We start from the raw sequence: 26,587 nt of genomic DNA, 5'->3' as shown, positions 1-26,587 counted from the left end.
CTAGTCTGCATATTTGATACTTTTGAGCTATTCTACGTCTGTTGGGACTATTTTGGTAGCTGGATTTTACTCGTTCGTGGTCAATCTGTGCCAAATGGTATTATTTCGACTCAAAACCGGCATAGATCGAATTCGCCTCTAAAACGGCATAGATCTATTCCGCTAATGTTCTAGTCTGCATATTTGATACTTTTGAGCTATTCTACGTCTGTTGGGACTATTTTGGTAGCTGGATTTCACTCGTTCGTGGTCAATCTGTGCCAAATTGCATTATTTCGTCTCAAAACCGGCATAGATCGATTCCGCTAATGTTCTAGTCTGCATATTTGATACTTTTGAGCTATTCTACGTCTGTTGGGACTATTTTGGTAGCTGGATTTTACTCGTTCGTGGTCAATCTGTGCCAAATGGTATTATTTTCTTTGATAGATCGATTCCGCTAATGTTCTAGTCTGCATATTTGATACTTTTGAGCTATTCTACGTCGGTTGGGACTACATTGGTCGCTGGATTTCAGTCGTTCGTAGTCAATCTGTGCCAAATTGTATTATTTCGTCTCAAAACCGGCATAGATCAATTCCGCTGATGTTCTAGTCTGCATATTTGATACTGTTGAGCTATTCTACGTTGGGACCACTTTGGTCTCGCTGGATTTCACTCGTTTGTTGTCAATCTGTGCCAAATTGTACAATTTCATCTCAAAACTGGCATAGATCGATTCCACCTCAAAACCGGCATAGATCTATTCCGCTGATGTTCTAGTCTGCATATTTGATACTTTTGAGCTATTCTACGTCTGTTGGGACTATTTTGGTAGCTGGATTTTACTCGTTCGTGGTCAATCTGTGCCAAATGGTATTTTTTCGTCTCAAAACCGGCATAGATCGAATTCGCCTCAAAACCGGCATAGATCTATTCCGCTAATGTTCTAGTCTGCATATTTGATACTTTTGAGCTATTCTACGTCGATTGGGACTACATTGGTCGCTGTATTTTACTCGTTCGTGGTCAATCTGTGCCAAATGGTATTATTTCGTCTCAAAACCGGCATAGATCGAATTCGCCTCAAAACCGGCATAGATCTATTCCGCTAATGTTCTAGTCTGCATATTTGATACTTTTGAGCTATTCTACGTCTGTTGGGACTATTTTGGTAGCTGGATTTTACTCGTTCGTGGTCAATCTGTGCCAAATGGTATTATTTCGTCTCAAAACCGGCATAGATCGATTCCGCCTCAAAACCGGCATAGATCTATTCCGCTAATGTTCTAGTCTGCATATTTGATACTTTTGAGCTATTCTACGTCTGTTGGGAATACATTGGTCGCTGGATTTCACTCGTTCGTTGTCAATCTGTGCCAAATTGTATTATTTCGTCTCAAAACTGGCATAGATCAATTCCGCTGATGTTCTAGTCTGCATATTTGATACTTTTGAGCTATTCTACGTCTGTTGGGACCACTTTGGTCGCTGGATTTCACTCGTTCGTGGTCAATCTGTGCCAAATTGTACTATTTCGTCTCAAAACCGGCATAGATCGAATTCGCCTCAAAACCGGCATAGATCTATTCCGCTAATGTTCTAGTCTGCATATTTGATACTTTTGAGCTATTCTACGTCTGTTGGGACTACATTGGTCGCTGGATTTCAGTCGTTCGTAGTCAATCTGTGCCAAATTGTATTATTTCGTCTCAAAACCGGCATAGATCGATTCCGCTAATGTTCTAGTCTGCATATTTGATACTTTTGAGCTATTCGGACTACATTGGTAGCTGGATTTTACTCGTTCCTGGTCAATCTGTGCCAAATTGTATTATTTCATCTCAAAACTGGCATAGATCGATTCCGCCTCAAAACCGGCATAGATCTATTCCGCTGATGTTCTAGTCTGCATATTTGATACTTTTGAGCTATTCTACGTCTGTTGGGACTATTTTGGTAGCTGGATTTTACTCGTTCGTGGTCAATCTGTGCCAAATGGTATTATTTCAGTCAAAACCGGCATAGATCGAATTCGCCTCAAAACCGGCATAGATCTATTCCGCTAATGTTCTATTCTGCATATTTGATACTTTTGAGCTATTCTACGTCTGCTGGGACTATTTTGGTAGCTGGATTTTACTCGTTCGTGGTCAATCTGTGCCAAATGGTATTATTTCGTCTCAAAACCGGCATAGATCGAATTCGCCTCAAAACCGGCATAGATCTATTCCGCTAATGTTCTAGTCTGCATATTTGATACTTTTGAGCTATTCTACGTCTGTTGGGACTACATTGGTCGCTGGATTTCAGTCGTTCGTAGTCAATCTGTGCCAAATTGTATTATTTCGTCTCAAAACCGGCATAGATCTATTCCGCTGATGTTCTAGTCTGCATATTTGATACTTTTGAGCTATTCTACGTCTGTTGGGACTATTTTGGTAGCTGGATTTTACTCGTTCGTGGTCAATCTGTGCCAAATGGTATTATTTCAGTCAAAACCGGCATAGATCGAATTCGCCTCAAAACCGGCATAGATCTATTCCGCTAATGTTCTAGTCTGCATATTTGATACTTTTGAGCTATTCTACGTCGATTGGGACTACATTGGTCGCTGTATTTTACTCGTTCGTGGTCAATCTGTGCCAAATGGTATTATTTCGTCTCAAAACCGGCATAGATCGATTCCGCCTCAAAACCGGCATAGATCTATTCCGCTAATGTTCTATTCTGCATATTTGATACTTTTGAGCTATTCTACGTCTGCTGGGACTATTTTGGTAGCTGGATTTTACTCGTTCGTGGTCAATCTGTGCCAAATGGTATTATTTCGTCTCAAAACCGGCATAGATCGAATTCGCCTCAAAACCGGCATAGATCTATTCCGCTAATGTTCTAGTCTGCATATTTGATACTTTTGAGCTATTCTACGTCGATTGGGACTACATTGGTCGCTGTATTTTACTCGTTCGTGGTCAATCTGTGCCAAATGGTATTATTTCGTCTCAAAACCTGCATAGATTGAATTCGCCTCAAAACCGGCATAGATCTATTCCGCTAATGTTCTAGTCTGCATATTTGATACTTTTGAGCTATTCTACGTCGATTGGGACTACATTGGTCGCTGTATTTTACTCGTTCGTGGTCAATCTGTGCCAAATGGTATTATTTCGTCTCAAAACCGGCATAGATCGATTCCGCCTCAAAACCGGCATAGATCTATTCCGCTAATGTTCTAGTCTGCATATTTGATACTTTTGAGCTATTCTACGTCGGTTGGGACTATTTTGGTCGCTGGATTTCACTCGTTCGTTGTCAATCTGTGCCAAATTGTATTATTTTGTCTCAAAACCGGCATAGATCGATTCCGCTGATGTTCTAGTCTGCATATTTGATACTTTTGAGCTATTCTACGTCGGTTGGGACTACATTGGTCGCTGGATTTCAGTCGTTCGTAGTCAATCTGTGCCAAATTGTATTATTTCGCCTCAAAACCGGCATAGATCGATTCCGCTAATGTCCTAGACTGCATATTTGATACTTTTGAGCTATTCTACGTCGGTTCGGACTACATTGGTAGCTGGATTTCACTCGTTCGTGGTCAATCTGTGCCAAATGGTATTATTTCGTCTCAAAACCGGCATAGATCGATTTTGCCTCAAAACCAGCATAGATCTATTCCGCTAATGTTCTAGTCTGCATATTTGATACTTTTGAGCTATTCTACGTCGGTTGGGACTATGGTCGCTGGATTTCAGTCGTTCGTAGTCAATCTGTGCCAAATTGTATTATTTCATCTCAAAACTGGCATAGATCAATTTCGTCTCAAAACCGGCATAGATCGATTTCGCCTCAAAACCAGCATAGATCTATTCCGCTAATGTTCTAGTCTGCATATTTGATACTTTTGAGCTATTCTACGTCGGTTCGGACTACATTGGTCGCTGGATTTTACTCGTTCGTGGTCAATCTGTGCCAAATTGTATTATTTCGTCTCAACACCGGCATAGATCGATTCCGCCTCAAAACCGGCATAGATCGATTCCGCTGATGTTCTAGTCTGCATATTTGATACTGCTGAGCTATTTTACGTCTGTTGGGACCACTTTGGTCGCTGGATTTCACTCGTTCGTGGTCAATCTGTGCCAAATGGTATTATTTCGTCTCAAAACCGGCATAGATCGATTCCGCTAATGTTCTAGTCTGCATATTTGATACTGCTGAGCTATTCTACGTCTGTTGGGACCACTTTGGTCGCTGGATTTCAGTCGTTCGTAGTCAATCTGTGCCAAATTGTATTATTTCATCTCAAAACTGGCATAGATCGATTTCGCCTCAAAAACAGCATAGATCGATTCCGCTAATGTTCTAGTCTGCATATTTGATACTTTTGAGCTATTCTACGTCTGTTGGGAATACATTGGTAGCTGGATTTTACTCGTTCGTGGTCAATCTGTGCCAAATTGTATTATTTCATCTCAAAACTGGCATAGATCGATTTCGCCTCAAAACCGCCATAGATCGATTCCGCTAATGTTCTAGTCTGCATATTTGATACTTTTGAGCTATTCTACGTCGGTTGGGACTACATTGGTCGCTGGATTTCACTCGTTCGTGGTCAATCTGTGCCAAATTGTATTATTTTGTCTCAAAACCGGCATAGATCGATTCCGCTGATGTTCTAGTCTGCATATTTGATACTGTTGAGCTATTCTACGTTGGGACCACTTTGGTCGCTGGATTTCACTCGTTCGTGGTCAATCTGTGCCAAATGGTATTATTTCGTCTCAAAACCGGCATAGGTCGATTTCGTCTCAAAACCGGCATAGATCGATTTCGTCTCAAAACCGGCATAGATCTATTCCGCTGATGTTCTAGTCTGCATATTTGATACTGCTGAGCTATTCTACGTCTGTTGGGACCACTTTGGTCGCTGGATTTCACTCGTTCGTGGTCAATCTGTGCCAAATGGTATTTTTTCGTCTCAAAACCGGCATAGATCGAATTCGCCTCAAAACCGGCATAGATCTATTCCGCTAATGTTCTAGTCTGCATATTTGATACTTTTGAGCTATTCTACGTCGATTGGGACTACATTGGTCGCTGTATTTTACTCGTTCGTGGTCAATCTGTGCCAAATGGTATTATTTCGTCTCAAAACCGGCATAGATCGAATTCGCCTCAAAACCGGCATAGATCTATTCCGCTAATGTTCTAGTCTGCATATTTGATACTTTTGAGCTATTCTACGTCGATTGGGACTACATTGGTCGCTGTATTTTACTCGTTCGTGGTCAATCTGTGCCAAATGGTATTATTTCGTCTCAAAACCGGCATAGAACGAATTCGCCTCAAAACCGGCATAGATCTATTCCGCTAATGTTCTAGTCTGCATATTTGATACTTTTAAGCTATTCTACGTCGGTTGGGACTACATTGGTCGCTGGATTTTACTCGTTCGTGGTCAATCTGTGCCAAATTGTATTATTTCGTGTCAAAACCGGCATAGATCGATTCCGCTGATGTCCTAGTCTGCATATTTGATACTTTTGAGCTATTCTACGTCTGTTGGGACTATTTTGGTAGCTGGATTTTACTCGTTCGTGGTCAATCTGTGCCAAATGGTATTATTTCGTCTCAAAACCGGCATAGATCGATTCCGCTGATGTTCTAGTCTGCATATTTGATACTGTTGAGCTATTCTACGTTGGGACCACTTTGGTCGCTGGATTTCACTCGTTCGTGGTCAATCTGTGCCAAATTGTACAATTTCATCTCAAAACTGGCATAGATCGATTCCACCTCAAAACCGGCATAGATCTATTCCGCTAATGTTCTAGTCTGCATATTTGATACTGTTGAGCTATTCTACGTTGGGACCACTTTGGTCGCTGGATTTCACTCGTTCGTGGTCAATCTGTGCCAAATTGTACAATTTCGTCTCAAAACCGGCATAGATCGATTTCGCCTCAAAACTGGCATAGATCTATTCCGCTGATGTTCTAGTCTGCATATTTGATACTGTTGAGCTATTCTACGTCGATTGGGACTACATTGGTCGCTGTATTTTACTCGTTCGTGGTCAATCTGTGCCAAATTGCATTATTTCGTGTCAAAACCGGCATAGATCGATTCCGCCTCAAAACCGGCATAGATCTATTCCGCTAATGTTCTAGTCTGCATATTTGATACTTTTGAGCTATTCTACGTCTGTTGGGACTATTTTGGTAGCTGGATTTTACTCGTTCGTGGTCAATCTGTGCCAAATGGTATTATTTCGTCTCAAAACCGGCATAGATCGAATTCGCCTCAAAACCGGCATAGATCTATTCCGCTAATGTTCTAGTCTGCATATTTGATACTTTTGAGCTATTCTACGTCGATTGGGACTACATTGGTCGCTGTATTTTACACGTTCGTGGTCAATCTGTGCCAAATGGTATTATTTTCTTTGATAGATCGATTCCGCTAATGTTCTAGTCTGCATATTTGATACTTTTGAGCTATTCTACGTCTGTTGGGAATACATTGATCGCTGGATTTCACTCGTTCGTGGTCAATCTGTGCCAAATGGTATTATTTCGTCTCAAAACCGGCATAGATCGAATTCGCTTCAAAACCGGCATAGATCTATTCCGCTAATGTTCTAGTCTGCATATTTGATACTTTTGAGCTATTCTACGTCGATTGGGACTACATTGGTCGCTGTATTTTACTCGTTCGTGGTCAATCTGTGCCAAATTGCATTATTTCGTGTCAAAACCGGCATAGATCGATTCCGCTGATGTTCTAGTCTGCATATTTGATACTTTTGAGCTATTCTACGTCTGTTGGGACTATTTTGGTAGCTGGATTTTACTCGTTCGTGGTCAATCTGTGCCAAATGGTATTATTTCGTCTCAAAACCGGCATAGATCGATTCCGCCTCAAAACCGGCATAGATCTATTCCGCTAATGTTCTAGTCTGCATATTTGATACTTTTGAGCTATTCTACGTTGGGACCACTTTGGTCTCGCTGGATTTCACTCGTTTGTTGTCAATCTGTGCCAAATTGTACAATTTCATCTCAAAACTGGCATAGATCGATTCCACCTCAAAACCGGCATAGATCTATTCCGCTGATGTTCTAGTCTGCATATTTGATACTTTTGAGCTATTCTACGTCTGTTGGGACTATTTTGGTAGCTGGATTTTACTCGTTCGTGGTCAATCTGTGCCAAATGGTATTTTTTCGTCTCAAAACCGGCATAGATCGAATTCGCCTCAAAACCGGCATAGATCTATTCCGCTAATGTTCTAGTCTGCATATTTGATACTTTTGAGCTATTCTACGTCGATTGGGACTACATTGGTCGCTGTATTTTACTCGTTCGTGGTCAATCTGTGCCAAATGGTATTATTTCGTCTCAAAACCGGCATAGATCGAATTCGCCTCAAAACCGGCATAGATCTATTCCGCTAATGTTCTAGTCTGCATATTTGATACTTTTGAGCTATTCTACGTCTGTTGGGACTATTTTGGTAGCTGGATTTTACTCGTTCGTGGTCAATCTGTGCCAAATGGTATTATTTCGTCTCAAAACCGGCATAGATCGAATTCGCCTCAAAACCGGCATAGATCTATTCCGCTAATGTTCTAGTCTGCATATTTGATACTTTTGAGCTATTCTACGTCGATTGGGACTACATTGGTCGCTGTATTTTACTCGTTCGTGGTCAATCTGTGCCAAATTGCATTATTTCGTGTCAAAACCGGCATAGATCGATTCCGCTGATGTTCTAGTCTGCATATTTGATACTTTTGAGCTATTCTACGTCTGTTGGGACTATTTTGGTAGCTGGATTTTACTCGTTCGTGGTCAATCTGTGCCAAATTGCATTATTTCGTGTCAAAACCGGCATAGATCGATTCCGCCTCAAAACCGGCATAGATCTATTCCGCTAATGTTCTAGTCTGCATATTTGATACTTTTGAGCTATTCTACGTTGGGACCACTTTGGTCTCGCTGGATTTCACTCGTTTGTTGTCAATCTGTGCCAAATTGTACAATTTCATCTCAAAACTGGCATAGATCGATTCCACCTCAAAACCGGCATAGATCTATTCCGCTGATGTTCTAGTCTGCATATTTGATACTTTTGAGCTATTCTACGTCTGTTGGGACTATTTTGGTAGCTGGATTTTACTCGTTCGTGGTCAATCTGTGCCAAATGGTATTTTTTCGTCTCAAAACCGGCATAGATCGAATTCGCCTCAAAACCGGCATAGATCTATTCCGCTAATGTTCTAGTCTGCATATTTGATACTTTTGAGCTATTCTACGTCGATTGGGACTACATTGGTCGCTGTATTTTACTCGTTCGTGGTCAATCTGTGCCAAATGGTATTATTTCGTCTCAAAACCGGCATAGATCGAATTCGCCTCAAAACCGGCATAGATCTATTCCGCTAATGTTCTAGTCTGCATATTTGATACTTTTGAGCTATTCTACGTCTGTTGGGACTATTTTGGTAGCTGGATTTTACTCGTTCGTGGTCAATCTGTGCCAAATGGTATTATTTCGTCTCAAAACCGGCATAGATCGAATTCGCCTCAAAACCGGCATAGATCTATTCCGCTAATGTTCTAGTCTGCATATTTGATACTTTTGAGCTATTCTACGTCGATTGGGACTACATTGGTCGCTGTATTTTACTCGTTCGTGGTCAATCTGTGCCAAATGGTATTATTTCGTCTCAAAACCGGCATAGATCTATTCCGCTAATGTTCTAGTCTGCATATTTGATACTTTTAAGCTGTTCTACGTCGGTTGGGACTACATTGGTCGCTGGATTTTACTCGTTCGTGGTCAATCTGTGCCAAATTGCATTATTTCGTGTCAAAACCGGCATAGATCGATTCCGCTGATGTTCTAGTCTGCATATTTGATACTTTTGAGCTATTCTACGTCTGTTGGGACTATTTTGGTAGCTGGATTTTACTCGTTCGTGGTCAATCTGTGCCAAATGGTATTATTTCGTCTCAAAACCGGCATAGATCGATTCCGCCTCAAAACCGGCATAGATCTATTCCGCTAATGTTCTAGTCTGCATATTTGATACTTTTGAGCTATTCTACGTCGATTGGGACTACATTGGTCGCTGTATTTTACTCGTTCGTGGTCAATCTGTGCCAAATGGTATTATTTCGTCTCAAACCGGCATAGATCGAATTCGCCTCAAAACCGGCATAGATCTATTCCGCTAATGTTCTAGTCTGCATATTTGATACTTTTGAGCTATTCTACGTCTGTTGGGACTATTTTGGTAGCTGGATTTTACTCGTTCGTGGTCAATCTGTGCCAAATGGTATTATTTCGTCTCAAAACCGGCATAGATCGAATTCGCCTCAAAACCGGCATAGATCTATTCCGCTAATGTTCTAGTCTGCATATTTGATACTTTTGAGCTATTCTACGTCTGTTGGGACTATTTTGGTAGCTGGATTTTACTCGTTCGTGGTCAATCTGTGCCAAATGGTATTATTTCGTCTCAAAACCGGCATAGATCGAATTCGCCTCAAAACCGGCATAGATCTATTCCGCTAATGTTCTAGTCTGCATATTTGATACTTTTGAGCTATTCTACGTCGATTGGGACTACATTGGTCGCTGTATTTTACTCGTTCGTGGTCAATCTGTGCCAAATGGTATTATTTCGTCTCAAAACCGGCATAGATCGATTTCGCCTCAAAACCGGCATAGATCTATTCCGCTAATGTTCTAGTCTGCATATTTGATACTTTTGAGCTATTCTACGTTGGGACCACTTTGGTCTCGCTGGATTTCACTCGTTTGTTGTCAATCTGTGCCAAATTGTACAATTTCATCTCAAAACTGGCATAGATCGATTCCACCTCAAAACCGGCATAGATCTATTCCGCTGATGTTCTAGTCTGCATATTTGATACTTTTGAGCTATTCTACGTCTGTTGGGACTATTTTGGTAGCTGGATTTTACTCGTTCGTGGTCAATCTGTGCCAAATGGTATTTTTTCGTCTCAAAACCGGCATAGATCGAATTCGCCTCAAAACCGGCATAGATCTATTCCGCTAATGTTCTAGTCTGCATATTTGATACTTTTGAGCTATTCTACGTCGATTGGGACTACATTGGTCGCTGTATTTTACTCGTTCGTGGTCAATCTGTGCCAAATGGTATTATTTCGTCTCAAAACCGGCATAGATCGAATTCGCCTCAAAACCGGCATAGATCTATTCCGCTAATGTTCTAGTCTGCATATTTGATACTTTTGAGCTATTCTACGTCTGTTGGGACTATTTTGGTAGCTGGATTTTACTCGTTCGTGGTCAATCTGTGCCAAATGGTATTATTTCGACTCAAAACCGGCATAGATCGAATTCGCCTCTAAAACGGCATAGATCTATTCCGCTAATGTTCTAGTCTGCATATTTGATACTTTTGAGCTATTCTACGTCTGTTGGGACTATTTTGGTAGCTGGATTTCACTCGTTCGTGGTCAATCTGTGCCAAATTGCATTATTTCGTCTCAAAACCGGCATAGATCGATTCCGCTAATGTTCTAGTCTGCATATTTGATACTTTTGAGCTATTCTACGTCTGTTGGGACTATTTTGGTAGCTGGATTTTACTCGTTCGTGGTCAATCTGTGCCAAATGGTATTATTTTCTTTGATAGATCGATTCCGCTAATGTTCTAGTCTGCATATTTGATACTTTTGAGCTATTCTACGTCGGTTGGGACTACATTGGTCGCTGGATTTCAGTCGTTCGTAGTCAATCTGTGCCAAATTGTATTATTTCGTCTCAAAACCGGCATAGATCAATTCCGCTGATGTTCTAGTCTGCATATTTGATACTGTTGAGCTATTCTACGTTGGGACCACTTTGGTCTCGCTGGATTTCACTCGTTTGTTGTCAATCTGTGCCAAATTGTACAATTTCATCTCAAAACTGGCATAGATCGATTCCACCTCAAAACCGGCATAGATCTATTCCGCTGATGTTCTAGTCTGCATATTTGATACTTTTGAGCTATTCTACGTCTGTTGGGACTATTTTGGTAGCTGGATTTTACTCGTTTCGTGGTCAATCTGTGCCAAATGGTATTTTTTCGTCTCAAAACCGGCATAGATCGAATTCGCCTCAAAACCGGCATAGATCTATTCCGCTAATGTTCTAGTCTGCATATTTGATACTTTTGAGCTATTCTACGTCGATTGGGACTACATTGGTCGCTGTATTTTACTCGTTCGTGGTCAATCTGTGCCAAATGGTATTATTTCGTCTCAAAACCGGCATAGATCGAATTCGCCTCAAAACCGGCATAGATCTATTCCGCTAATGTTCTAGTCTGCATATTTGATACTTTTGAGCTATTCTACGTCTGTTGGGACTATTTTGGTAGCTGGATTTTACTCGTTCGTGGTCAATCTGTGCCAAATGGTATTATTTCGTCTCAAAACCGGCATAGATCGAATTCGCCTCAAAACCGGCATAGATCTATTCCGCTAATGTTCTAGTCTGCATATTTGATACTTTGAGCTATTCTACGTCGATTGGGACTACATTGGTCGCTGTATTTTACTCGTTCGTGGTCAATCTGTGCCAAATGGTATTATTTCGTCTCAAAACCGGCATAGATCTATTCCGCTAATGTTCTAGTCTGCATATTTGATACTTTTGAGCTATTCTACGTCGGTTGGGACTACATTGGTCGCTGGATTTCAGTCGTCGTAGTCAATCTGTGCCAAATTGTATTATTTCGTCTCAAAACCGGCATAGATCAATTCCGCTGATGTTCTAGTCTGCATATTTGATACTGTTGAGCTATTCTACGTTGGGACCACTTTGGTCTCGCTGGATTTCACTCGTTTGTTGTCAATCTGTGCCAAATTGTACAATTTCATCTCAAAACTGGCATAGATCGATTCCACCTCAAAACCGGCATAGATCTATTCCGCTGATGTTCTAGTCTGCATATTGATACTTTTGAGCTATTCTACGTCTGTTGGGACTATTTTGGTAGCTGGATTTACTCGTTCGTGGTCAATCTGTGCCAATGGTATTTTTTCGTCTCAAAACCGGCATAGATCGAATTCGCCTCAAAACCGGCATAGATCTATTCCGCTAATGTTCTAGTCTGCATATTTGATACTTTTGAGCTATTCTACGTCGATTGGGACTACATTGGTCGCTGTATTTTACTCGTTCGTGGTCAATCTGTGCCAAATGGTATTATTTCGTCTCAAAACCGGCATAGATCGAATTCGCCTCAAAACCGGCATAGATCTATTCCGCTAATGTTCTAGTCTGCATATTTGATACTTTTGAGCTATTCTACGTCTGTTGGGACTATTTTGGTAGCTGGATTTTACTCGTTCGTGGTCAATCTGTGCCAAATGGTATTATTTCGTCTCAAAACCGGCATAGATCGATTCCGCCTCAAAACCGGCATAGATCTATTCCGCTAATGTTCTAGTCTGCATATTGATACTTTTGAGCTATTCTACGTCTGTTGGGAATACATTGGTCGCTGGATTTCACTCGTTCGTTGTCAATCTGTGCCAAATTGTATTATTTCGTCTCAAAACTGGCATAGATCAATTCCGCTGATGTTCTAGTCTGCATATTTGATACTTTTGAGCTATTCTACGTCTGTTGGGACCACTTTGGTCGCTGGATTTCACTCGTTCGTGGTCAATCTGTGCCAAATTGTACTATTTCGTCTCAAAACCGGCATAGATCGAATTCGCCTCAAACCGGCATAGATCTATTCCGCTAATGTTCTAGTCTGCATATTTGATACTTTTGAGCTATTCTACGTCTGTTGGGACTATTTTGGTAGCTGGATTTTACTCGTTCGTGGTCAATCTGTGCCAAATGGTATTATTTCGTCTCAAAACCGGCATAGATCGATTCCGCCTCAAAACCGGCATAGATCTATTCCGCTAATGTTCTAGTCTGCATATTTGATACTTTTGAGCTATTCTACGTCTGTTGGGAATACATTGGTCGCTGGATTTCACTCGTTCGTTGTCAATCTGTGCCAAATTGTATTATTTCGTCTCAAAACTGGCATAGATCAATTCCGCTGATGTTCTAGTCTGCATATTTGATACTTTTGAGCTATTCTACGTCTGTTGGGACCACTTTGGTCGCTGGATTTCACTCGTTCGTGGTCAATCTGTGCCAAATTGTACTATTTCGTCTCAAAACCGGCATAGATCGAATTCGCCTCAAAACCGGCATAGATCTATTCCGCTAATGTTCTAGTCTGCATATTTGATACTTTTGAGCTATTCTACGTCTGTTGGGACTACATTGGTCGCTGGATTTCAGTCGTTCGTAGTCAATCTGTGCCAAATTGTATTATTTCGTCTCAAAACCGGCATAGATCGATTCCGCTAATGTTCTAGTCTGCATATTTGATACTTTTGAGCTATTCGGACTACATTGGTAGCTGGATTTTACTCGTTCCTGGTCAATCTGTGCCAAATTGTATTATTTCATCTCAAAACTGGCATAGATCGATTCCGCCTCAAAACCGGCATAGATCTATTCCGCTGATGTTCTAGTCTGCATATTTGATACTTTTGAGCTATTCTACGTCTGTTGGGACTATTTTGGTAGCTGGATTTTACTCGTTCGTGGTCAATCTGTGCCAAATGGTATTATTTCAGTCAAAACCGGCATAGATCGAATTCGCCTCAAAACCGGCATAGATCTATTCCGCTAATGTTCTATTCTGCATATTTGATACTTTTGAGCTATTCTACGTCTGCTGGGACTATTTGGTAGCTGGATTTTACTCGTTCGTGGTCAATCTGTGCCAAATGGTATTATTTCGTCTCAAAACCGGCATAGATCGAATTCGCCTCAAAACCGGCATAGATCTATTCCGCTAATGTTCTAGTCTGCATATTTGATACTTTTGAGCTATTCTACGTCTGTTGGGACTACATTGGTCGCTGGATTTCAGTCGTTCGTAGTCAATCTGTGCCAAATTGTATTATTTCGTCTCAAAACCGGCATAGATCTATTCCGCTGATGTTCTAGTCTGCATATTTGATACTTTTGAGCTATTCTACGTCTGTTGGACTATTTTGGTAGCTGGATTTTACTCGTTCGTGGTCAATCTGTGCCAAATGGTATTATTTCAGTCAAAACCGGCATAGATCGAATTCGCCTCAAAACCGGCATAGATCTATTCCGCTAATGTTCTAGTCTGCATATTTGATACTTTTGAGCTATTCTACGTCGATTGGGACTACATTGGTCGCTGTATTTTACTCGTTCGTGGTCAATCTGTGCCAAATGGTATTATTTCGTCTCAAAACCTGCATAGATTGAATTCGCCTCAAAACCGGCATAGATCTATTCCGCTAATGTTCTAGTCTGCATATTTGATACTTTTGAGCTATTCTACGTCTGTTGGGACTACATTGGTCGCTGGATTTCAGTCGTTCGTAGTCAATCTGTGCCAAATTGTATTATTTCGTCTCAAAACCGGCATAGATCTATTCCGCTGATGTTCTAGTCTGCATATTTGATACTTTTGAGCTATTCTACGTCTGCTGGGACTATTTTGGTAGCTGGATTTTACTCGTTCGTGGTCAATCTGTGCCAAATGGTATTATTTCGTCTCAAAACCGGCATAGATCGAATTCGCCTCAAAACCGGCATAGATCTATTCCGCTAATGTTCTAGTCTGCATATTTGATACTTTTGAGCTATTCTACGTCGATTGGGACTACATTGGTCGCTGTATTTTACTCGTTCGTGGTCAATCTGTGCCAAATGGTATTATTTCGTCTCAAAACCTGCATAGATTGAATTCGCCTCAAAACCGGCATAGATCTATTCCGCTAATGTTCTAGTCTGCATATTTGATACTTTTGAGCTATTCTACGTCGATTGGGACTACATTGGTCGCTGTATTTTACTCGTTCGTGGTCAATCTGTGCCAAATGGTATTATTTCGTCTCAAAACCGGCATAGATCGATTCCGCCTCAAAACCGGCATAGATCTATTCCGCTAATGTTCTAGTCTGCATATTTGATACTTTTGAGCTATTCTACGTCGGTTGGGACTATTTGGTCGCTGGATTTCACTCGTTCGTTGTCAATCTGTGCCAAATTGTATTATTTTGTCTCAAAACCGGCATAGATCGATTCCGCTGATGTTCTAGTCTGCATATTTGATACTTTTGAGCTATTCTACGTCGGTTGGGACTACAGTGGTCGCTGGATTTCAGTCGTTCGTAGTCATCTGTGCCAAATTGTATTATTTCGCCTCAAAACCGGCATAGATCGATTCCGCTAATGTCCTAGACTGCATATTTGATACTTTTGAGCTAGTCTACGTCGGTTCGGACTACATTGGTTAGCTGGATTTCACTCGTTCGTGGTCAATCTGTGCCAAATGGTATTATTTCGTCTCAAAACCGGCATAGATCGAGTTTTGCCTCAAAACCAGCATAGATCTATTCCGCTAATGTTCTAGTCTGCATATTTGATACTTTTGAGCTATTCTACGTCGGTTGGGACTATGGTCGCTGGATTTCAGTCGTTCGTAGTCAATCTGTGCCAAATTGTATTATTTCATCTCAAAACTGGCATAGATCAATTTCGTCTCAAAACCGGCATAGATCGATTTCGCCTCAAAACCAGCATAGATCTATTCCGCTAATGTTCTAGTCTGCATATTTGATACTTTTGAGCTATTCTACGTCGGTTCGGACTACATTGGTCGCTGGATTTTACTCGTTCGTGGTCAATCTGTGCCAAATTGTATTATTTCGTCTCAACACCGGCATAGATCGATTCCGCCTCAAAACCGGCATAGATCGATTCCGCTGATGTTCTAGTCTGCATATTTGATACTGCTGAGCTATTTTACGTCTGTTGGGACCACTTTTGGTCGCTGGATTTCACTCGTTCGTGGTCAATCTGTGCCAAATGGTATTATTTCGTCTCAAAAACCGGCATAGATCGATTCCGCTAATGTTCTAGTCTGCATATTTGATACTGCTGAGCTATTCTACGTCTGTTGGGACCACTTTGGTCGCTGGATTTCAGTCGTTCGTAGTCAATCTGTGCCAATTGTATTATTTCATCTCAAAACTGGCATAGATCGATTTCGCCTCAAAAACAGCATAGATCGATTCCGCTAATGTTCTAGTCTGCATATTTGATACTTTGAGCTATTCTACGTCGTTGGGAATACATTGGTAGCTGGATTTTACTCGTTCGTGGTCAATCTGTGCCAAATTGTATTATTTCATCTCAAAACTGGCATAGATCGATTTCGCCTCAAAACCGCCATAGATCGATTCCGCTAATGTTCTAGTCTGCATATTTGATACTTTTGAGCTATTCTACGTCGGTTGGGACTACATTGGTCGCTGGATTTCACTCGTTCGTGGTCAATCTGTGCCAAATTGTATTATTTTGTCTCAAAACCGGCATAGATCGATTCCGCTGATGTTCTAGTCTGCATATTTGATACTGTTGAGCTATTCTACGTTGGGACCACTTTGGTCGCTGGATTTCACTCGTTCGTGGTCAATCTGTGCCAAATGGTATTATTTCGTCTCAAAACCGGCATAGGTCGATTTCGTCTCAAAACCGGCATAGATCGATTTCGTCTCAAAACCGGCATAGATCTATTCCGCTGATGTTCTAGTCTGCATATTTGATACTGCTGAGCTATTCTACGTCTGTTGGGACCACTTTGGTCGCTGGATTTCACTCGTTCGTGGTCAATCTGTGCCAAATGGTATTTTTTCGTCTCAAAACCGGCATAGATCGAATTCGCCTCAAAACCGGCATAGATCTATTCCGCTAATGTTCTAGTCTGCATATTTGATACTTTTGAGCTATTCTACGTCGATTGGGACTACATTGGTCGCTGTATTTACCTCGTTCGTGGTCAATCTGTGCCAAATGGTATTATTTCGTCTCAAAACCGGCATAGATCGAATTCGCCTCAAAACCGGCATAGATCTATTCCGCTAATGTTCTAGTCTGCATATTTGATACTTTTGAGCTATTCTACGTCGATTGGGACTACATTGGTCGCTGTATTTTACTCGTTCGTGGTCAATCTGTGCCAATGGTATATTTCGTCTCAAAACCGGCATAGAACGAATTCGCCTCAAAACCGGCATAGATCTATTCCGCTAATGTTCTAGTCTGCATATTTGATACTTTAAGCTATTCTACGTCGGTTGGGACTACATTGGTCGCTGGATTTTACTCGTTCGTGGTCAATCTGTGCCAAATTGTATTATTTCGTGTCAAAACCGGCATAGATCGATTCCGCTGATGTCCTAGTCTGCATATTTGATACTTTTGAGCTATTCTACGTCTGTTGGGACTATTTTGGTAGCTGGATTTTACTCGTTCGTGGTCAATCTGTGCCAAATGGTATTATTTCGTCTCAAAACCGGCATAGATCGATTCCGCTGATGTTCTAGTCTGCATATTTGATACTGTTGAGCTATTCTACGTTGGGACCACTTTGGTCGCTGGATTTCACTCGTTCGTGGTCAATCTGTGCCAAATTGTACAATTTCATCTCAAAACTGGCATAGATCGATTCCACCTCAAAACCGGCATAGATCTATTCCGCTAATGTTCTAGTCTGCATATTTGATACTGTTGAGCTATTCTACGTTGGGACCACTTTGGTCGCTGGATTTCACTCGTTCGTGGTCAATCTGTGCCAAATTGTACAATTTCGTCTCAAAACCGGCATAGATCGATTTCGCCTCAAAACTGGCATAGATCTATTCCGCTGATGTTCTAGTCTGCATATTTGATACTGTTGAGCTATTCTACGTCGATTGGGACTACATTGGTCGCTGTATTTTACTCGTTCGTGGTCAATCTGTGCCAAATTGCATTATTTCGTGTCCAAAACCGGCATAGATCGATTCCGCCTCAAAACCGGCATAGATCTATTCCGCTAATGTTCTAGTCTGCATATTTGATACTTTTGAGCTATTCTACGTCTGTTGGGACTATTTTGGTAGCTGGATTTTACTCGTTCGTGGTCAATCTGTGCCAAATGGTATTATTTCGTCTCAAAACCGGCATAGATCGAATTCGCCTCAAAACCGGCATAGATCTATTCCGCTAATGTTCTAGTCTGCATATTTGATACTTTTGAGCTATTCTACGTCGATTGGGACTACATTGGTCGCTGTATTTTACACGTTCGTGGTCAATCTGTGCCAAATGGTATTATTTTCTTTGATAGATCGATTCCGCTAATGTTCTAGTCTGCATATTTGATACTTTTGAGCTATTCTACGTCTGTTGGGAATACATTGATCGCTGGATTTCACTCGTTCGTGGTCAATCTGTGCCAAATGGTATTATTTCGTCTCAAAACCGGCATAGATCGAATTCGCTTCAAAACCGGCATAGATCTATTCCGCTAATGTTCTAGTCTGCATATTGATACTTTTGAGCTATTCTACGTCGATTGGGACTACATTGGTCGCTGTATTTTACTCGTTCGTGGTCAATCTGTGCCAAATTGCATTATTTCGTGTCAAAACCGGCATAGATCGATTCCGCTGATGTTCTAGTCTGCATATTTGATACTTTTGAGCTATTCTACGTCTGTTGGGACTATTTTGGTAGCTGGATTTTACTCGTTTCGTGGTCAATCTGTGCCAAATGGTATTATTTTCGTCTCAAAACCGGCATAGATCGATTCCGCCTCAAAACCCGGCATAGATCTATTCCGCTAATGTTCTAGTCTGCATATTTGATACTTTTGAGCTATTCTACGTTGGGACCACTTTGGTCTCGCTGGATTTCACTCGTTTGTTGTCAATCTGTGCCAAATTGTACAATTTCATCTCAAAACTGGCATAGATCGATTCCACCTCAAAACGGCATAGATCTATTCCGCTGATGTTCTAGTCTGCATATTTGATACTTTTGAGCTATTCTACGTCTGTTGGGGACTATTTGGTAGCTGGATTTTACTCGTTCGTGGTCAATCTGTGCCAAATGGTATTTTTTCGTCTCAAAACCGGCATAGATCGAATTCGCCTCAAACCGGCATGATCTATTCCGCTAATGTTCTAGTCTGCATATTTGATACTTTTGAGCTATTCTACGTCGAATTGGGACACAGTTGGTCGCTGTATTTTACTCGTTCGTGGTCAATCTGTGCCAAATGGTATTATTCGGTCTCAAAACCGGCATAGATCGAATTCGCCTCAAACCGGCATAGATCATTCCGCTAATGTTCTAGTCTGCATATTGATACTTTTGAGCTATTCTACGTCTGTTGGGACTATTTTGGTAGCTGGATTTTACTCGTTCGTGGTCAATCTGTGCCAAATGGTATTATTTCGTCTCAAAACCGGCATAGATCGAATTCGCCTCAAAACCGGCATAGAGTCTATTCTGCTACTGTTCTAGTCTGCATATTGATACTTTTGAGCTATTCTACGTCGATTGGGACTACATTGGTCGCTGTATTTTACACGTTCGTGGTCAATCTGTGCCAAATGGTATTATTTTCTTTGATAGATCGATTCCGCTAATGTTCTAGTCTGCATATTTGATACTTTTGAGCTATTCTACGTCGGTTGGGACTACATTGGTCGCTGGATTTCAGTCGTTCGTAGTCAATCTGTGCCAAATTGTATTATTTCGTCTCAAAACCGGCATAGATCGATTCCGCTAATGTTCTAGTCTGCATATTTGATACTTTTGAGCTATTCTACGTTGTTGGGAATACATTGATCGCTGGATTTCACTCGTTCGTGGTCAATCTGTGCCAAATGGTATTATTTCGTCTCAAAACCGGCATAGATCGAATTCGCTTCAAAACCGGCATAGATCTATTCCGCTAATGTTCTAGTCTGCATATTTGATACTTTTAAGCTGTTCTACGTCGGTTGGGACTACATTGGTCGCTGGATTTTACTCGTTCGTGGTCAATCTGTGCCAAATTGCATTATTTCGTGTCAAAACCGGCATAGATCTATTCCGCTAATGTTCTAGTCTGCATATTTGATACTTTTGAGCTATTCTACGTTGGGACCACTTTGGTCTCGCTGGATTTCACTCGCTTGTTGTCAATCTGTGCCAAATTGTACAATTTCATCTCAAACTGGCATAGATCGATTCCACCTCAAAACCGGCATAGATCTCTTCCGCTGATGTTCTAGTCTGCATATTTGATACTTTTGAGCTATTCTACGTCTGTTGGGACTATTTTGGTAGCTGGATTTTACTCGTTCGTGGTCAATCTGTGCCAAATGGTATTTTTTCGTCTCAAAAACCGGCATAGATCGAATTCGCCTCAAAACCGGCATAGATCTATTCCGCTAATGTTTCTAGTCTGCATATTTGATACTTTTGAGCTATTCTACGTCGATTGGGACTACATTGGTCGCTGTATTTTACTCGTTCGTGGTCAATCTGTGCCAATGGTATTATTTCGTCTCAAAACCGGCATAGATCGAATTCGCCTCAAAACCGGCATAGATCTATTCCGCTAATGTTCTAGTCTGCATATTGATACTTTTGAGCTATTCTACGTCTGTTGGGACTATTTTGGTAGCTGGATTTTACTCGTTCGTGGTCAATCTGTGCCAAATGGTATTATTTCGTCTCAAAACCGGCATAGATCGAATTGCCTCAAAACCGGCATAGATCTATTAATGTTCTAGTCTGCATATTTGATATTTTGAGCTATTCTACGTCGATTGGGACTACATTGGTCGCTGTATTTTACTCGTTCGTGGTCAATCTGTGCCAAATGGTATATTTCGTCTCAAAACCGGCATAGATCGATTCGCCTCAAAACCGGCTAGATCGATTCCGCTAATGTTCTAGTCTGCATATTTGATACTTTTGAGCTATTCTACGTCGATTGGGACTACCTCGCTCGAAAGAGTGGTTTCAAAAGTGACGTGTGAGTAAAAAAAGTGACACCTGTCAAACTTTGCAGCATGACTCTGGGATACCCCAGAAAAAGTTAGGATAGGAACATGCATGCCATTTTGCTCTAGATTTTTCTGCTTAGAAGCTATAACACCCAAAAATATCATTTTTCATCCGTCAATATCTCGAAAACCGTTTCAGATAGATATGGGTTATCATACATGAAACATACTTGAAATCGTTAGCAGAATCTAAAAATATTATAATATGCAGGTGCTACAGGTACCTCTCGAACATGAGGATGTTTTCGATATGGATGCCCCAACTCAAATACTAATCCCTTCAATTTTCAAAAACTTATCTATTTCAGTTGTCTGTAATTCGACCGCGGTAGTTACACCTTGTATAATCCGTCCATAAGCAAGGGGGAAAAATTTTAGCGTAGATTTCCTGTATTTTTTTTCCTTTTGTATTTCTTTCCTAAGATACAGCGTCATTCAATCATTTTTTTTATAAAAAAAATAGTGTCACGTTTAAATTGTAAAGCCCTTTTGGACCAACAAGTTAAACGAGACGTGCGTTGATTACTTTGATAAACGCCTTTACCGAGATCTTGTTTCAGAGGTAGCATCAACTAAATAGCAGTTAAAACTAAATAACAAAATGGTTGGTTTATCAACTATTTGAATCGGAATAAAACCTTCAAACATATTTCCTCAAAAGTAACACTTTTAAAAAAAAAACCTTTTAATGCACAGAATATTTGGGACGACTACATCATGGTGTTATGAGGCGGAGTCTCCGACCGTCTCCATTACCGACGCATGTCGAGTTTAATTTATACCCGATTGATCGCTAAAAATAGCGATGATGCACTACGTGCATTCTGACTATAACCTTGCATCGTGCATTATATTATTTTGCCATCTCCGAATATCTGCTTTAATTTAATGAATTTATACTTTTAAGTCAATTTTTTAAATTAATGGATTTTCCATTAATAACAATAGTTCAAACTCAGTTATAAAAAACACCATTTTAAGGGAGGTTTAATTCAAAATGAAACTTTTCCTATACTTGCTCTATCTAGGTCAATGCATCTGTTTCTTATACAGTTTGTATAGCCACTGATTACGCAGCCATTATTTTAATTTAAAACTCACTTTCCTGTCGAAATTACGGTTTTCCCTTTTGAACACAAATTTAGGTCAAAAGGAAACTAAAAATATTTTTCTCAAATTTAGGTCATGGAACAACTGCAAGCAGCTTACAACGATACGTACACCTTCGACAATTTTCTCCTAAGTGGGACACATACCCATGGGGCACCTGGAGGATTTTTAATGGACGTTTTATACGATATCAGTCAGCTCGGTTTTTGCAAGCAAACTTTGGATGCTTACGCCAACGGTATTTTCAAGGTATGCCACTAACGAGAATCACTATTATTTCATTACCAGTCCAGAAAAAAAGTTTTTACCGTGCGCGCGTGACAGGAGGCGAAGCCGACACGGGAAGATATGCGAGAACGGGAAAAACTATTTCGAACGTGTAATGAACGATACTTTTCATTGTCAGACTCTGAAAAACGATTACATCATTTAAATATTATTATTATTAATAATTGCGTGAAATCCATCGGTGTAAATTTTCTCGACAATTAATCAACCAAAAAATAGACAGTTTTCAGAGTCGTATAATGAAAAAAAGCTTTTCCGTGCGTGCACAAGCCGTGCGAGAATACGGGAAAAACCATACAAACGATAATTTTTATTAGAAAAGGTTAAGAACTACCTACACTAAAAAAAGGAACAAGTGATCAGATGATGTCATATATAATGATCAGTCATATTTTACCTATAGGTACTTATAGAGTATTCAAACTGCTTAGTTTTGTATTGTTATAAATTTTTCAAATATTATTTAAAAATGAGTAAAACCAGCGAAACTCATATTGATGTAGTTTGAACAGAATTAATCTATCTACTACTGTGCTGGTGTGTGTGTGTGGATAGTGACAGATGTACTGCGATATGATTAGATCTATTGTACCCCATACATCTTCTTCTGCTATCTCAAAGTTTCCTTGTTCATAGCAGCCCCTCAAAATTCAGTTCCTTTAAAAATTTCAAGATCTTGAAGCTGGTATGATCCCAATGTGTTCAATCTTCTGTGGTGTACAGCGCAACACTTCAACAGGATGTGGTGGAGATCTTTGACCTGCATTACTCCTGGAAGTCTTTTCCAGTGCGTTGTTCTTACTTCTCCTTGGGATGTATTAAGTTCCTCCTGGACGTATGCGTTTCAAGGCCGCAGAATGGTTCTGGCCCGATCGGTGGCGTTGATGCCCCTTTTCGTGCCAAAGTATCTGCTTGTTCCCGGAACCCAGAGGAGGGTTACTTCCTAGATCATTGAGTTTTCCTAGGCGTTCGAAAAGTTTCATCAAGCTGATGTTAGATGAGCTCAATGCTTTGATGGTTGCTTAACTATCGGAAAGGATCACAATTTCCTTGTTCCAATATTTCCTGCCGAAGTTGAACTGAATTTTCTCTTCTTCTCCATGTTGGAGGTTTGCTATCATCACTGCTATCCTTACTTTGGAAACTGAGGCTTTGAATAGGTTGGAGGACGTGACGCCGTATCTTTTTCGCAAGTTCCTAAGCCCAGGATATTCTTCTCCTTCCAACAAACCTTCTTCCCACGATCTTTCCTTAGATTATGAGTTGCATAATCTCATACCTTTGACCTCTCATAACGTGTCCGAGATATTGCAGTTTTCTCTTTTTAACTTCATGTAGGATCTCCATGCTCTTCTCCGTTCTTCTTAAAACCTCTACGTTTGTAACATGTTTCGATCATGGTATTCTTAACATCCTAAGGTATGTCCACAACTCGAAGGCTTCCAATTTTCGCTAGCAATATACGTTCAGGGTCCAAGCTTCCACACTATACAGAAGGCTGGGAATACATAGCATTTGTTAGGTCCAGACTCAGATCGCGACTACAGAGCAGTTTCTTAATCCTCATGCAAGATGCACGTGCCTTCGCAATGCGAATCTTTATTTCTGAACAATAGTTCACAGAACAGTTCACACTTGTTCCCAAGTAGTCATAGCTCTCGACTCTTTCCAGCTTTTCGCCTTCCAAAATGAGGATCTGCCTCATTTGGTACTTCAGTTTTGGTAACAATCATGTATTGGGTCTTCTTAACGTTGAGACCATATTCTCGACTAGATGTGATGACGTTAGTCAACATATTTGGAAGGTCGGACATGTTTTCGGCGAGAAGTACTGTATCGTCCACATAGCAAAAATTGTTGAACTGAATACACCTTTCTACAGAGTTGATTTCCGCTTAAAATACGCTAGAAAACTGGCCCATGGGTTTGGAGTATTTGGTGCAAGGCCCGAAGATTCCTGCTCCAGTTCCCTCGGGAGTTATAGATCCGTCCTGGTTACTCTACCTGTGCTGCTCACATGTCATTGTTATCATTTTAATACGGATTCGTTTTCAGACCTGTACACATCGCTAAAAACATGATTTTCGATCCTCTCTGTTGGTCTAATCCATTTGAAAAAGAGGATTGAAGTTAATCCCTCTTTTGGATCAAAATTTCATTCTGACGGGTATACATCGAATTTTTTAAAATGGATAGAGCTTTATCCGATTCAAAAATTTGATCAAAAGCTACGACTTAGTCATTGGCATTGATAGTGACAAGTTGGGTAGATTTAATGGACGTTTTATATGATCAGCTAACGGTATATTCCAGGTATGCCATTAATAACGAGAAAATTATTTTTAAACTCCCATGTTTATATTATTTGGTTACATTACCCATAGTTGCGATTTTAATTGGTTGTTTACTTCTCTGTACTGTCGGTTTATTGCTCCGTACCCGCTAATTACCTGTCGTAATAATCAAAAGGGTTGTTTATGTTCACTTAACCGGTCGGTTAATTGGGAATGGAATAAGTATTTGTTGATCGAAATCGAATGTATTATCAGTGTTGCGTACTGAAACACTAGTCATATGTTGCGTACTGAAACACTAGTTTTCTTGAATTACACTTTATTGAAAGACAAACTGACATTAACTGGTCAAAAAATGGTGCAATAGCACGACAATGTGCGGAGCGTAAAGAAAGGCGACCGCTCACAACGCTGTCTTTCTAAAAGCACACACACGTTTCGTCTCGGGTCTCGACGACGCAGCCGCTTCTTCGTCCCCGGCATCTGCTTCGGCATGGTTGCCAAGTTTCTCCGGTACATCGCCGCCCACCTTGAAAGCCTCCAGTCTTTCAACATCTGACGGCTGACTTTCCTCAGGTAAAACACAGAGCTTGGTAGCTGGCCTCTTGAAAAGTCCATTGGAAGTCCTAATGACGGCAGCTCTTACAACGTCGTCTGCTCCATAGCACAGTTTTACCACTCGTCCGAGCTTCCATTTCAACGGAGGGGTATTATCTTCCTTCACGAGGACCAGCTTGTCCAACTTAAGTAGTTGTGGCATTGATGTTTTCCACTTGCATCTAGTCTGGAGCTCACCCACATATTCTTTCATCCAGCGTTTCCAGAAATGTTGAGCTATTTGCTGACAATGTTGGTAATGTGATAGGCGGTTTTTCTTCACATAAGTGAGGTCATCTTCGGGCATACTTAACAACGGTTCTCCAATCAAAAAGTGCGCTGGAGTTAGGGGTTGCATATCGGAAGGATCACAGGATAGAGGGGAAAGAGGTCTGGAATTGAGACAGGCCTCCACCTGACATAGTACTGTGGTTAATTGCTCAAACGTAAGTGGAGTTTCCCCTATGACTCTTTTTAAGTGATGTTTCACGGATTTTACCCCCGCTTCCCAAAGTCCGCCGAAGTGCGGTGCACGAGGAGGAATAAAATGCCAATCCACAAATTGATTATTTAGTTCCAATATAAAATCACGAGAATTATTTTTTAAAAAACGTGCAAGTTCCGACTTTGCACCCTGAAAGGTTGTTCCATTATCGGAATAAATCGATTTAGAAAGTCCACGCCTAGAGAAGAATCTCCGCAATGCAGCTAAGAATGCCTCCGTCGTAAGATCAGACACCAATTCGAGGTGGATGGCCTTAGTGACGAAACAAATGAATAGGCAAATATAGCATTTAGTCAACTTGAAATTTCTAGTTTTTCGGTCCTTGATTAGAAATGGACCAGCATAATCACATCCTGAAATTAAAAATGGCCTCGAAGGGGTTAATCGAGTTTGGGGCAAGTCAGCCATCAAATATTTCTGACCTTGGGCAGCAAATCTAAAACATTTTAGGCAATCGTGTACAGTTTTTCGCGCTAGGTTTCGCCCAGATATTGGCCAAAACCTTTCTCTGATCGAGGACAGCAATAAATTGGGCGGAGCATGTAGGAGCCTGAGGTGTTCATACTTAAAAAGAAGCTTAGTAAAATTGTGTTTAGCCGGCAAAATTATTGGATGAATTTTGTCGAACCGATAATTGGATCGACCAAGCCGTCCACCTACTCTTATAACCCGTCCATCAAAAAAGGGGTTTAAGGGTAAAAGTTTGCTTTTCGGATGCAATGCCCTATCTGAACCAAGACAATCATATTCATTGCAAAATGATGTTCTTTGTACTATAGACACTAAACGTTCTAAAGATTGTCTGAGTTCA

At 40.7% G+C, this 26,587-nt stretch overlaps 1 protein-coding gene across 4 annotated transcripts in view; it reads left to right on the top strand.

Annotated features, from left to right (window-relative positions):
* Positions 1-26,587, top strand: part of CDase (neutral ceramidase) — a 166,036-nt gene that overhangs the window by 72,636 nt on the left and 66,813 nt on the right. For all 4 annotated transcript variants that reach the window (XM_081989121.1, XM_081989122.1, XM_081989119.1 and 1 more), the window contains exon 4: positions 22,165-22,341. In XM_081989121.1, coding sequence (XP_081845247.1) covers positions 22,165-22,341 — 177 coding nt within the window. The remainder of the gene's footprint in view (positions 1-22,164; positions 22,342-26,587) is intronic.

This window comes from Ips typographus, linkage group LG11 (genome assembly GCF_016097725.1).
Source record: "Ips typographus isolate SLU linkage group LG11, UJ_Ityp_2.0, whole genome shotgun sequence".
Taxonomy (NCBI): Eukaryota; Metazoa; Arthropoda; class Insecta; order Coleoptera; family Curculionidae; genus Ips; species Ips typographus.
This window is presented reverse-complemented; position numbering and strand designations above follow the sequence as displayed.